Raw genomic sequence first — 15,438 nt, forward strand, 5'->3', positions numbered from 1 at the left:
TATTGCTGTCAAATTCAATCCGTCATATTAAAAACATAATATTGTTTAGCGTGATTTCAAAATATGCGGTAGTAAAAAATTCCCTGGTCAGCCAGCGTGTACACATATAATTAATAGAAGAGTTTTCTTTTATTCGCCTTTCTTTGACGCCGCGAAGGCAACGCCACCACGTCACGTGACTCCAGAGCTCCTTCCCTTCCAGCAAAACATTACAGAGCAGAAAGCACTTGTCAACAACCGAGCGTTGATCTTGACGCAGCACCTCAACTTCCGAGCGAACAAACTCTCAAACCTCACCCACTTTTTGCCTACCTGTCCAACAGACAGGCCGACTCAATGCATTTCAGAGGACCGAAAACACTGAGGGGATCATGGACGTCCACGATTTGTTTAGTAGTTGCAGAAAGGGCGACATTTGTAGAGTCAGGTAACCATTATTTGTTTACAAACATTCCTTCTAAGCGACCGATTTCCTCATACGGTACTCTTAAAAAGAAAAAGAAAAAAAGCATTACTGTAAGAGTTACAGCTGCTCCTTAACGAAACGAGCGTTGCTATCGTTAGCCAAAATGAGCTTTTATTGTCACCGAACCTCAGTCGCTTAGTTTGCACATGTAACATTAGTTAGTAGATTAGTGGCATGATTATATGCATGATTTGACGTCATTACACTCTACAGCTGAGACATGTGTGGCATTCTGCAAACTAATATAATACAAATAAAGTAAAATAGATCCGTCAGGCAGACAAATGATAATAACACCGGATTCTGACTGGTTTTATAAACTCCCGAATCTCCCCAATACATTAAAACTACAAAATTTTAAGTGGTCTTTTCTTATGGGCAACCTAATAATACATACCTATGCAATAATCATGTTGTCAAATGAGGATCTTGATATACCACGCCAGTATATTAGATTTATTTATTTAATTTTTTTTGCAAATGAGAGGTGCTCATGAACACAAATTTAGACATTTGTGAACACTATTTGAGAGAAAAGGGCACTTTGTGTGAATAGAAAATTGTCGTAGATCTGAAAAATGGGAATACAAACAAAAATTTTGCATTTATTTATATAATTTTGTTATGTATTTATACAACAGTACTCCTATGTTTACACCCCCTGGTAGAATTTGTGAATTATTTACAATTCGGGCAAAATATGACTGAGCATGCATTTCGGGATAGTGGTCACTGGTGAAGCCATTTGTTAATTGTGTGTGCCTTTAAAAAAAAAAAATCATATTATTAGCTGAACTTGCTCAAATGGCCTTGTCAAAAGTTTATATACTGTACCTTGAAGAATGTTTGATCTGATAATATAATATATGTTGACAGTACACACAATGTTTAAATGCAGTTTCTGCATATGACTTGTTTGCATTAGTGTCTGCCAGAAAAGGTAGTTAAACTTTAATGAACCATGAAAAGAGTATGAAGATTTGATACAAAACCAGGGTAAATCCGGGGTAGGCAAAGCCACAACTGCCACTTTGCCAGTAAGACTTTTTGCAATGAGAGAGGGGGGGGGGGGGGAAACAACCTTCAGGCAACTTAAGCTAAAATACAGGCTTTTCTGGAAAAAAAAGTGCTTCTGCCTGCTTGTTCACTCATGCTTTCTTTTAACAATGTTGCATGTCTTGCCATTTCTGCCCGGCTGTGTAAATGTACGAGCACAATATAATGACGTTGAAATACAGGGGCAATTGTGTATATGTAACAATATTATGACATGATTACGATCTTCACAATCAAATGGCTGTCTGTGAGAATCTATCATTACAATGTGGCCTGTGGTGAAAATGAGTTTTGATAACTAGATAAGGCCAAAATGCAGCTGTTTGATTTGTGCTGCAGTTTTACATAAAAACGCTAAAAATAAGAATGAATATATGCTCCTTTTGTCGTGAAAAACTAGGAAACTGTTACCACCAGCCATACATTTAGAGGATTTTGGCTTTTTCAAGACCCACAGGCTATTTTCTGCATGACTGTTCTAAATGACAATGCCAAATTTCCATTTGGAATTTGGGAGTTATGTTGTCTGTAGTTTATTGTAGAATAAAACAAAAGTATTCATTGTATTCAAACACACTTATAAATAGCAAAATCAGAGCAATTGATTATTTTGCAGTGGTCTCTTGATATTTTTGAGGCTGTATGTTCTTGTGTTAGGTAACCTAATTTCTCCATATCGCTTCATCATATAATCATTACATCATTATTATTAAGCCATTCATTTTGTGTTTTTTAGATACCTCATTGAACAGCGAGACGTGGGCCTCAATGTAAGAGACAAATGGGATAGCAGCCCCTTGTAAGTACCGTTCTTTGTGGTGAACGTGAAAGAGTATCTTTTACCATTTCTGAGGTGACCTCTCTCGTCTGCTAGGTATTACGCTTGTCTCTGTGGCCATGAGGAGCTTGTCCAGTACCTGCTGGCAAGTGGTAAGGTTGAGATTTTAGCACTGTTATCTGGAGGAGGATCTCGTACTGCTCTGTCATTTTGTGTAACACAGCATTCCAGAAAGATGTCCTCTTTTCTCCTTTTTTTGCCGCGTAGGTGCCAAGTGTGAGGCCAACACGTTTGATGGCGAGCGCTGCCTGTACGGCTCACTGAACGACTCCATCCGACGCCTGCTCAAAGAATACAAGTGTGTCAGTGTCCGCGCCATGAAGCGGGATGATTTTAACTACTGCCTGCACTTGTAAGTTTAGACCTAAGTAGTTTGACTTTAAAGCTGTTCTTTGTAACAATTTGTCCAAAAATATCTTTACAGTAGCCTTTTTATTTGACCATTGATGACTGAAACATCTTCTAATAAGTAGATTAACACCTTAGTTGTGCACAATGGGAACTCCTGCATACCTGTGGCCAGTAGTTTTCAGACTGGATTCGGGTTCGAATTTCCCACCCTCTGTCTGCCGATGTGGCGTCATGTGCGCATTGTGTATGTGAAGTAGGATGTGTGCAGTTTCATTTTTCATCAATAGGTGGCAGTAGCAATTCAAAATGGAATTTTCTGCATTCAGTAGCTTTAAATGTGTTCACATACCTTTTGGTCTTTTTGTACGCAATTAAATCTTACTACCAACAATACTACATCCAACTAGTAGGCATGTGTCACACACTAGTAACCTCCCTATTAGTTTATTTTCGTACAGGTTGTAGGTCCTATTAACTCATTCAGGCCCAGCCATTTTCACTGAAGCAACCCCCTTCGCTCCTTGCTGTTTTACTGGATTTTGACTGATTTTTGCAAGGCCCACAGAATATTGTGTTACTATTGCTATAAAAACATGGTACCTACCGAAAGGAAGATTAGTAGCGTCTCTTTTTTCATCGTGAAAAAAAAAATTCTATCTGTTTCCATTTAGCAGCAATTAGCATTAGAATATAGCTAAGTTTTATCATTATTCATAAATCTGTTAAAAACAATGGGGAAAAGAGCTTTTTTGCAACATGGCCCTGGTTGATCTCTTATACTTTGCTGCCAACTGCTGGCCGTTTTTGTAATAACTACCATTGCTTTAAGCGACCTCTTTAGGTCAAAGCCTTCTGTATGCTCTAGCATAAAAAAAAAAACATAAAAAAGTTTTGGGGGCTATGGTACGATGGCATATTAGGGCCACGTATAAATATATATTTTTAGAGGGTGGCGACAATATATTCCGAGAAAAAAACTTGCACTTTATAAATTGGCGACTTTATAAAGTGGCAGATTTGCGGGGGAAAAACTCAGAAAGTTTCGAGAACGACACGTAGCGTACCACTCGGATGTTTGTGCCAATACTTTTCGGTCGTGTTTCCAAACAAGGAGATAGTAATTGCTTTAGTAGAGATTAACCATATGATGTTAAGCATTCATTCGCTTTTTGAAGCGTTGTGTACGGCCACTGACCAGCGACAAACACGCCTCGCTTTGCGAAGGTCCACACCCGGACAATCAAGCATTTAAGTTAATTTGTTAAAATGTATATTTACTTGTACATTTATCATTTATTTTCCAGAATTATTATTTACACGTTCATACATTTTTGTGTTTTTTTTGTACAAGTATCTAAATTGATGTGTCGAATCTGCTTGCTCTCCGCCATTCACTAGCATTTACCTATGGTATGCTAGCATCTGATTGGTTTGTGTTAGTCAGCTGATAGGAGTTCAGGAAGTGTTGTCACTCTGGCTGCGGGGAATGATGAGCAAAGTTTAAATCTAAGAATGAATCCATCGCCATCCTGCCTTTTCATTTTATAAACAGTGTCCCATTAACCACCAACGAATCCTCTCATTAGACAATAGCTACGTGTTTTTCTCGCAAATCTGTGACATTATGAAGTGGCAAATTTACGAGTTTTTTTTTTTTTATCGGAATATTGCCCCCGCCCTCCCCAAAATATATATTTATACGTGGCCCTAATACGCCATCGTACCATAGTCCCCAAAACTTATCTATACATTTTTTTAATGTTTTTTTTTTAATGCTAGAGCATACAGAAGGCTTTGACGCAGCCTCTGACCTGAAGAAGGGATGGTAGTTATTACAAAAACGGCCAGCAGTTGGCAGCAAAGTACAAGAGATCAACCTGGGCCATGTTGTAAAAAAGCTCTTTTCCCCATTGTCTAATACGCCGTGGTACTATGGCAATATTTAAAATACTGTAGAACGTTTTTATATGCTTTTGGGAGCAAATTAAAACGTTTTTAAATGATCTTGGTCTAATTATTTTGTATCACAAAAACGGTCATTGGAAAAGAGCTGTCAAGACTTTTTATATCCTGTGTATAAATGTCCCCATTGTAGGACTAATACATCTCTTTTGTTCTCCCTGAAGAACAGCCAAGGTCGTGTCATCCTAACATTTGCTCTCTCCTCAGGTTGCTGGAGCAGGGACTGCACAGTGACATCACGTTCCTGGTTCATGGGCAAATGTTCGCGGCTCACCGATGTGTGCTCGGTGCACTGTCAGAGTATTTCACAGAAATGTTTGCAACCAAATGGAAAAACAAAACCTTGATCCACCTTAAACATCCTCTGGTAGGCCCACTCGCTCGAGTCATTGCTATGTCTTGTCTACTTTTGTAAGAGATGATCATGTGTGATTGTAAGCGCACATATTTGTACCTGCTTACAGATCAACCCTGCAGCTTTTGGAGCCATTCTGCAATATTTATATACAGGTGAGGAGAATTTACAGCTCCTAATCATAAGGATGTGTCGTAGTAAATAAACCATGCTTCATGCTTGCTTGATAAGAGGTTTAATGAGAAATTCTGACAAATAAACTGCTTGCTTGCTCCCAAATAATGCTTTTTTTTCCCATCACACTGATTGATTATAAACAGGTTTGTAATTCTGAACTGTTATTGTCCGGATCATAAACGTAACCAATCTCACAGTTGGATTAATTGATTATCATGCCCATCCCTAATTTGTTACAGGGCGTATGGATATTGACGTGAGCCTCGTGGACGACTGCAGACGACTTGCTAAGCAGTGCAAAATGACAGATTTCATTGAGGAGCTGCAGATAAAATGCAGACAGGTGTATGAATTTGGTAAGATGCCATTTTTATATGTCAGACTGCGCTAATCTGTTTCTCAAAGCTTGACTCTCTTCTTGTTTCTTTTTGTCCCGGAAGTGTCCAACAAGCCAGGCATCTGCGTGAAGGTTCTCAGTCTGGAACCTCATAGCTGCCAACTCCAGGAAGACATGGCCCAGTTGGCAGACTGCGCTCTGCCCCTTCAGCTCAGAGTAAGAATTGGGTTTGAGGTTTTTTATTTTAACCCTTTCATCCTGCCCAGTTACAGAAATATAAAACGTATTATTTACTGATTAGCATATGTCGAAGCTAATCGCTCAGTAACAAATGATCAGCTTAGCTCAATAATTGATGCCGTACAACTGTTTACATTTGAATCTATGTTAGTGTTTATAATTTAACAATGAATTGTAATAAATTGTTTTAATATACACTGGTGCCGTGCGATATGAGTGGCACGGCTTACGAGTAGTTTTTTTGCGATACAAGTTGTCATTCGGACCATTTTTGGTTGGACTTGCGACCGCAAATTTAAGGTACATGCACTGTATGGTGGCAGTGGCTCAACTAGCTTCAGAACAAGTAGCATTTTGTCAGAATAAGTAAATATTCGTCGAAAAAGAGGTTTCAAGATTTTTATTGCCTCTCTTAGTTGAAGTTTACTGTCAAACTAATCAGGAATCACACGTGTATTCCAAAAACTACGTAACCCTTAGCCTTTAGTCCGCTACCTTAATGCTATTGCTAATCTATAATGGGAAACACCATTGGCAAGCGTTAGCATCTCTGTAGCAGTGTTATAACCCGTTATGCATGTAAACCGGCAATAACAGTCATCGCAGTCATGTATTCTTTATCCTCTGCCAAGAAATGACTAATAATACCGCTGAGTGTCTCAGTCTTCCTTTTTTTTTCTTGTACATCAAGGTGACTGTAATTATAGGCACAATGTGCATTGAACTGATTGCTTAAGTTATTTTTAATTCTGACTTTACTGTATGTATTTTATTAAAGTCTAATATTAAAGTGCTATTTTTTTGTCATTAAAATGCATGAAATTTTTTTGTGGGGAGTCTGGAATAGATCGTCATTTCCATTAATTTCAATGTGAAAAGATAATTTGAAATACAAGTCTTTTGAGTTGCAAGCATGAAGAATGAGTTAAACTTGTATCTTAAGGCACCACTGTGACCCACCCCGCCCTCCCCACCCCCAATTTTGCGGTGCTTTAACATCTACCTATATTGATTGCCTAATCAGCTAGCTGTGATGCTGAAGTTCTTGTTGTAAAGGCCAAATCCACCATTTTGCTTTTGATTCTCCTCAGGTTGGCTTCGGGGCACTTCCCTTCAACAGGGTCGACCACCTGCCCACCTATCCTGACGTCTGCTTTAGAGTTGAAGGCTACGATTTCTTGTGTCATAAGGTTTAACGCTTTATTCTCGTTGTAGACCGGCCTCGTGCTTTCACTTCAGCTAAGTTTTTTTTTTTTTTTGGGATTATTATTTGTGTGTATTTCTGCAGGCGTTTTTCTGTGGACGAAGTGATTACTTTAAAGCTTTGCTGGAGGACCATTTCAGTGAGGGAGAGCAGCTTCAGTCCCAGCCTAGCACGCCGGCGATAACTCTGCACAACATTTCTCATCAGATTTTCATCCATGTCATGTATTACATCTACAGCGATGACACACAGGTTTGAGTTTTTTTGGTTATGTTTAAATCCGATCATATACACAATATTAAAACATGCTTTGAGGGCAAGCTTACTTTAATTCCAACTGTACTTAGTGAGGGTGAACTCGCAACAAACAACCTGCAATGCTTCTTGAGTGTTAATCAATTTGGCCTGACAACCAATCGGTTCTTCCTGATGTCCAGCTGACACGGGAGAACGTGTTTGACATCCTGTGTGTGGCTGACATGTACCTGCTGCCGGGGCTGAAACGTCTGTGCGGGAAGACCCTGGCCAAGAACATATGTGAGGACAACGTTCTGTGCATGTGGAAGACGGCCAAGCTCTTCCGGCTCTCTCGGCTGGAGGATCAATGCATAGAGTTCATGGCCAAAATAATTGAGCGGGTGGGTGTTGTTTTTTTTTTTTTAGGTTTTTATGAGAATTTACTGAAGTTATGCACACTAACCTTAAAACCTAAATTTAGCCCTCTTTACAATAGCCTTTTTTATTTGACCATTTATGACTGAATCTTCTAATTAGCAGATTAACACCCTAGCTGTTTGGATTCGGGTTCGGATTACCCGGCCGCTGTCTGCGGATGTGACGTGTGCATTGTGTACGTGAAGGAGGATGTGTGTAGTTTCATTTCTCGGCCACAAGTGGCAGTAGCGATTCGAAATGTAATTTTCTGGTGCACCGCTGTATAGATATTTTGATAAAGTGCTACATCATAGCTTAATGTTAAAGGTAATAAGGCAAAGTTGAGTATTTTTTCAGGATTTTGAGGTGGCTGACGACACTATCCCACTAGAATATACGATATCCTCCCCTTACTGAGCCAATCTTCACATTCAGAAGCAAAACAAGAACAATTTATAGTCAACCGGAGATTCATTTTTACAGCAGTTACTAGACGAAAGGTTATTTTGCTGCGGGCTGCTAAAAAAATGGGCGTCAGGCCACAGTTTGGACACCTCTGGACTATGGGCTGCACAGCATGAGATAAAAAGATCTTCATCCCTGGAAGCAACCTGACTCATTTCAGTGTAAAAAGATCACCAAAGACAAAATGCAAAAAAAGGCAAAAAAACAAGCTTTTTTGCTAATTGCTTAGAAGGTGTGCTAATTCGTTTTAAGAGTTTTAGTGGTGCTTCCATCTATTTTGTCGTATTAGAGAAAGCACTCATTCAACAGGGCTGTAAGCTACATTTCTTTTCTATTAATAATTAATTAATCTTTGTTTGGTGCGATTGACTTGAAATAATACACAGTAGATATATAGCCATATATCCACATCCAGTTTAAGTGCAAACAACAGTTCTATTTCATCCCTGCTGACTTCCACTAACAGCACGGAATGGCTAGCATTATTGTCTACTGGAAAACTCAACAACAAAAATTACCACTGTTACATTATTCACAATTTCCGTTTCCCTTGTTGTAATCTTCCACCTGCGTGCTCGTCGTACGCGTCCGTCACAGCTGGTGGAGAAGGAAGAATTTGCTGAGATGGTCAAGGAGGATGCCGCTTTGCTGGAAAAGCGACACGAGACCGACTCGGTCCCCCTGATAGACGACATCCGTTTCCACATCGCCAGCAACGTGCAGACGTTCAGTGCCATCGAGGAGGCCAATCAGAAACTAGAGGCCTTGGAAGAGCTGCTGTTCAGCATCGATATCGACTGCTGAAGACTCCTTGAACATCTAGAGAGGTGCAATTTGCGTGAGAAAAGACGTTTGTGTTCGCATTTAAAAGCTTCTTTTGTCTGCAGTATATTGTTACAATAATATTGTACATAACCTATTTTTAGTTGTAAACATTAGTGAGAGTATTGAGTGTATTGCACATACCATCTTGCTAAGGAAAGCAGATTTTAAAAGTCTACACATCCTTGTTTTAATGCTATTTTTTTGTAATCATTTACTTTTTCCACCATTATTGTGTCCTGTAACTTGTACAACTTGTACAACTACATTGGGGAAAAAAAGATTAAGATAAATCTTTTGCAGAGGGGAACAAAAATAAGCAACAAAAGATCATGCGCAATGTGATAAGTGTGCACACCCTCTCAATACTGGGGTTGTGGCTGAGTTTAAAGCTAATCAGTCACTTTCCAACTCGTGTTAAATGGAAGTCAGTTAGCACACACCTGCCACAGCGCCACCATTTAAATGTATTCTGATTAACACAGTGCTTCTCGGTTATTTTTTGTTACGCTCAAGGACGAAGAAAATATTCCCAGTTACAAGAAGGTGTACACACTTGTGCACTCACATTATTGTATTTGTTTACTTCCTTCTTTAAAATATTGCCCCCCCCCCCCGCCCCATTACGCTGCCATTGATTAATTTTAACTATTTCTATTAGTTTAACTTTTTTTCTGCTTTTGTTAACAAGAGTATGAAAACCTAGAACAAAATATTGTACATTTAGAACAGATATAAAATTTGTGATTAATCGTGCGTTAACTTGAAGTCATGCGATTAATTACAATTTAAAAATGTTATCACCTGACGCCCTTAATTTTTAATAATCTTTTTTTTTCCTCATAAAATATTATTTTAAAAATGTCTAGGTTTTCATACTCTTGTTAACAAAAATGGGGAAAAAATGTTAAACTAATAGAAATAGCTCAAATGAAATTTTGACATTTATAGGCGTCAATGGTCACAAAGATTTACAAATGATTTGTTTTGGTTTAATCTTTAAAAAACTAGGAGTTTATCCATACGTGTGTAACTTTTTTATTTTAAATACATGATTACTTTAATTTGGCTTCCAAATAGCACAACAACAAGGCAAATAGATGATTTAATTGCCACCTTTTAAACCCTTATAATAATTCATGCATTTTGCAAATATTTTAATATTTAAGTATCCAATTCCATGAAGAATATGATTTTGTCATTCTCTATTCGTGTTGGATGTTATGAAACATCTTTGGTAGTGTGTGCAAGAGATAAAAAAAAAAAAAAAAAGAAGTGATGTAGTTCACATTTGTACCACCAGATGATGTCATTGCTCAGCTTTTGGGTAGCTGTGTATTATACAAGACTTTGCGCCAATATCCTTCATCTTCAAATAACAGATTTCTAGATTTCTGAGATTTTCTTTTTCAAAGTAGACTGAAGTTATCAGAGTGGTGAGAAAAAAACACGTACTTTGATGTAATCTTGTGTTTTGTATAACTTGTATTCAACTGACTGAGCAAAGTTGCTGTTCTAACACTATAAATGCAGTGCCACTGAAAATGTCAGTGAACAAAACCTTTGGCTTTCAGCCCCGTCAAGTCTCTTGAAACACTAACAAGGTCTATGGTACGAGAATAAACAGCACAATTAGTTATTACCCCAACAATCTTCTTGTGCAAATGTTTTATTGTTGCTAAGCAACACAGATGGGTTTAGTCACAGGTTGGAAAACATTGTCCTTGTCACCTTATTTCTGATATCAAAAGAAAGCTCCTCCTCTTGTACAATAACTTCAGCACATAGTTGTGTAACTTGTGACTGTACTCTTTGTTCACCTCAATGTCTTCATATAGTTTGATTGCACATGTAGGACTGTTCTATTCATTTGCTGGATTATAACCCTATACGCACACTGCACCTTTGCCCCCGTCTTTGTCCAATAATTACATTGCTCTTTTATGGAATTGACATAACTCATCATTAATCACAGAAACACAAGGCGAGTCAAGACTTTTTAATTTAAAGACACTAATGTGTTTATAAGCTGCTTTATTTCTCTTTCTCCACTGCCAAGACCTGACTTTCTTTTTTTTCCCTCTTTTTTTTCTGGAGACGTGACTTTCTGTTGCATGTCCAGTCCACTCCTGTCCTGAATAATATTTAGCAAAGACAAGTTCCATGTGTTTCTAGAAAAAAAAAAAAGCTAACTTGAAGAGGGCAGCGGGGGATAAAATCTCTTGGCTCTTGACTCATGCCTGTGCGTGCGTGACTCACAGAGGCCTCACAGTGACATCTGTCTCCTCGTATATGAGAATCTGCGAGGACACAAATTCATGCGGAGCAGCTATGTGTCGCGCTCATTTCTGCAATATACGAATGGAGCTCAACGGTTTCCTATTTTGTTCTGTTTGATTGGCTGTGTGAAGGGACACAATTGCCTCTGAGGTGCTGCCCTTCAAGGTAGCCAAAAAATCGCTCGTTTGCTTTTTTCATTGTTACGAAAATGTACCCATGTGATAACTTATGTACACTTTTCTTGTATTTTCATCTACTTACATATAGGAATACATAAGAGCATCCACAAACTATCAAATGGGTTTACAAGGAGTTTGCTAAGTAACAAAGTACAGATGCATCGTTTGCATTTTTAATGAAAACACATTTTCCTCGTATTTGTCAAAACTAACAGGATAAACCTGATAGTGATAGTCATCCTCTCTGTTGAATAGGAAGTTTAAGAAACCAGACACAGAAGGTTTACTGGACTTGCTTGTGGGCACTTGTAAATCGTAACTGGTAACGACCGACACCTGCAACCTCGCGCGGACTTCTTACAATGGGCTTGAGTAACCTTGCTCAAAATAGAAAGCCAATTCCTCATTTACTAAAAATCGGACATAAGACTAGCAAACAGAAACAGAGCCATTATGAAGTCGTGCTACCAACGTAGCAGCCTTAGCTAACGTTGGCTTATTCACAGGAATGCCAACTCCGTATTATTTAGCGCTGCTTTTTTGTATTTTAATGAAGCTGGATATGCGTTCTCTGTGACTATTTATGCTGTCTATTTATTCTATTTGTGTTTCAACACATCAAAATCTTGCCATCAATGTTAACTCATTCACTGCCATTGACGGCTATTGACGTCAAAAATTCATTAGAACTATTTCTTTTAGTTTAACATTTCTTTCCACTTTTGTTAACAAGAGTATGAAAACCTAGATTGTTTTATTGTACATTTAGAACGGATATAAAAATTAAAAATAATAAAATAAAAAAGTGATTAATCGTGAGTTAACTAGTAAAGTCATGCGATTAATTACGATTAAAAAATGTAATCGCCTGACGCCCCTAATTTATAATAATCTTTTCTTTTCTTTTTAAATCATGTCAGGCGATTAATTTTTTTATTTGTAATTAATTGCATGTCTTCAATAGTTAACTCACGATTAATCAAACATTTTACATCTGTTCTAAATGTACAATAAAAAAAATCTAGGTTTTCATAGTCTTGTTAAAAAAAGTGGGAAAAAAATGTTAGACTAATAGAAAAAGTTCAAATGAATTTTTGACGTCTATAGCCGTAAATGGCAATTAATGAGTTAATAGACCCCCCCCCCTTCCCCGCCAAACACACACAAAGTAAAGGAGTCATATGAGTACTTGCTACATCTCAATTTGACTGATTGATTTGTATTCATTTAAATTATTTTGTTGCTTAGTTAGCTAATATAATACAGATGGTTGCATTTATTTTGAGAGGAATTTCATATTACGGCTACAATAAAATAATATCTGCCTTCCTGAAGTGTTCTTTGTTATAATGTGAGATCATCACATTTACACCTTGTATCTTGTAAAGATACAGTATGTTCTCCAGGGGACAAAGTCATGCGCTGCTTGTGTCCCTGCTGAAATCCTAGTCACTTCGTCATGGGATTAGTACTCGAGAGCGAGAGAGAGAGAGAGAGAGAGAGAGAGTGGTAAACCCGTACTTAGCCAGACACTGACCTGAAAAGCCACCTTCCACCTCCATTTTCTACCTTCCACAATAGCATGTCCTTATTAGGTAATATACCAGTTTGAGGAATGTACGTCAATGAAATGTATCAATGTTTTATTTTGTGGATGCAGCCAACAAGCAACACAGGAAGTCCTGTATTTACGTTTCATTAGAGCGATTTAGGTCTCGGGTCAGTGTAGTGTTGTGTTGTCCAGGCCAGCTGTTACGTAAGAAGTGGCACAGTATAGACCACACACGTACTGCACTGGAAAAAGACGCCAAGACGATCTCTTTATAGGATTGTCTTGCGGGGAGAAGAGCTAGGTAGACAGTTGCTATCTAAACTAATGCCCACACTAAAACCTTTACAAACACTGAATGTTAATGTATCAGTACACGTACATCATTTTAAATTTTGTATTCCTTTTCCTTCTAAAATGAACGCTTGGGTTACAAACTACAAGTCTACAATAATTTGACCTTTCACTAAAGACCATGGGGCATTAAAAAAAAAAATGTCAGCAAAGGTGGTTCTAGTGCCATCTTAATACTCAATCTTATCAAGGAGGAATTCTGTTTATCTTCCTTCTCTGCATTGGAAGCAGCTCCTGGAAGTATGCTTACACTTAACATAGCCACAGTAATATGGGATTAAGTCTTACATGCGCCCTCCAAGTATTAGCTGGCAGGACACAGACAAAGAAGTGAGCAGTGTGGTCATATTAGTCAGCTTTGACAGCAGGCTCACTGGTTAATACATGCAACAAGCCTTACACACGCAGGCCACGTTGTTGGTACCCTTCCGGTTAACTATTACTGTACATACCATTCATTTCCATGAACACATAGTAAATTCTGGGCCAATTTTGGCCGAGAGTATTCTCATGTCAAATTATGAGCTACAGTACAGATATTTGCAAAATAAACAAATAGCCTATTTGACTTGAACTCATTCACTGCCATTGACGGCTATAAACGTCAACAATTAATGTAACTATTTCTATTAGTTTAACATTTTTTCCACTTTTGTTAACAATAGTATGAAAACCTAGAGTTTTTTTTTTTTATTGTACATTTCGAACAGATATGAAATTTGTGATTAATTGCGAGTTAACTAGGGAAGTCATGTGATTAATTACAATTAAAAACTTTAATCGCCTGATGCCCCGAATTTTGTAATAATCTTTTCTTCTTTTTTTAATTGATTCACTGCCATTGACGGCTATAAACGTCAAAAATTCATTTGAACTTTTCCTATTAGTCTAACATTTTTTTCCCCACTTTTGTTAACAAGATTATGAAAACCTAGATTTTTTTTTATTGTACATTTAGAACAGATGTAAAATGTGTGATTAATTGTGAGTTAACTAGTAAACTTAATTACCCTCTTGCCCCTAATTTTTAATAATCTTTTTTTTTAAATGAATTTATGGCAGTAAATCTGTTAATAAATGGATGATTCATCCTTAAAAGGACAGCTAGCAATAAATACATTTTAAAAAACCAGTAACTGCACACTAATAGTAGCAAACAAAGACAGAGCAAAGGACCTCAAAGAGCGGAAAGGATTCAGAAACCACATTGAACTACCAACAGGTAGGTTTATCACCTCATTCTGATTTTTTAAAACAGATTTTACATTCTAAACCGATAACATTCAGTGTCAAAGTAATACTCATTCCGAATACGTCATGCTACCAAACTAGCGCCTGTGGCTAATGTTGGTTTGTTTACATAGCTAATAGTATTGCTAGAACTGCTATTTGTCAAAGCTGGATATGCGTTCTCTGTGACCGTCATTTTATCACGACGTGGCTACGCACTTCCAAAATCGCACGTCATTGTGAAAATGAATACTTTTGAGAATCACACTCAAAAACGTTGCCTAGAAAAGTGTATCATGCAAGTCATACACGTGGTCACTTGTACAAGCCCGTAGCGAAACAAATAAATGATTTACAAATTACAAATGTTGCGGCAAACTTTTCTGCTGAATCATTCATCTATCATCTAACCTGTTGTCGCGACAAGGTTAAACAGTCATAAAATGTATCTTTAAACACAATTTGTAATCATTTGATTCACGTCTACGCGGCAGAACCACCATTTCAACCTCCTGTCATGTCGCAAATTCAATGGATTTCTTTTTGTTTAAAAAAATTCAAGAAAAAAAAACACATTTTAATTTATTTTGAACTCGCAAACATCTCTCAGCACGCATCTTCAGTCGCCCATCGTTATTTGTGTTGTGAGATAAATCTCCACCTGAAGTGAATGTCGCCAGTAGCAGAGAACATGGCAGCTCTGCATAAACAAACAGCGTCTGCATGTGAGCAAGGATTACACCGTCACCATGTGACTGCTCTGACCCGAGACCGAACTCTTAACACAAGACAGGGCAACAACCTCTTCCATGGAAATAGAAGACAAATGAGTCTAAGAATAAAATGCATTAAGTGCTTTACAGGGATGATGAATGTACACTCCATTAAATGAAACACAAATTATTGTGAGATTTAAAAA

The 15,438-nt window shown here is 37.8% G+C and overlaps 1 protein-coding gene across 1 annotated transcript; it reads left to right on the forward strand.

Moving 5' to 3' along the window:
- Positions 1-180: 180 nt before the first annotated feature.
- Positions 181-10,829, forward strand: abtb1 (ankyrin repeat and BTB (POZ) domain containing 1). Its single transcript, XM_077574198.1, has 12 exons — positions 181-427; positions 2,259-2,321; positions 2,397-2,452; positions 2,568-2,712; positions 4,881-5,040; positions 5,138-5,183; positions 5,445-5,561; positions 5,646-5,758; positions 6,874-6,972; positions 7,071-7,238; positions 7,424-7,624; positions 8,703-10,829. The coding sequence occupies exons 1-12, from the start codon at positions 372-374 to the stop codon at positions 8,907-8,909; spliced, it is 1,431 nt and encodes a 476-aa protein (XP_077430324.1). The 5' UTR covers positions 181-371; the 3' UTR covers positions 8,910-10,829.
- The last annotated feature ends 4,609 nt before the right edge of the window (positions 10,830-15,438 follow it).

This window comes from Vanacampus margaritifer, chromosome 1 (genome assembly GCF_051991255.1).
Source record: "Vanacampus margaritifer isolate UIUO_Vmar chromosome 1, RoL_Vmar_1.0, whole genome shotgun sequence".
Lineage (NCBI taxonomy): Eukaryota > Metazoa > Chordata > Actinopteri > Syngnathiformes > Syngnathidae > Vanacampus > Vanacampus margaritifer.

Coding starts and splice junctions, on each gene's coding strand:
- abtb1 (XM_077574198.1), top strand. CDS start 372: ATGGACGTCCACGATTTGTTTAGTAGTTGCAGAAAGGGCGACATTTGT. Junction 428..2,258: donor GGCGACATTTGTAGAGTCAG/GTAACCATTATT, acceptor TGTGTTTTTTAG/ATACCTCATTGAACAGCGAG. Junction 5,562..5,645: donor CAGACAGGTGTATGAATTTG/GTAAGATGCCAT, acceptor TTGTCCCGGAAG/TGTCCAACAAGCCAGGCATC.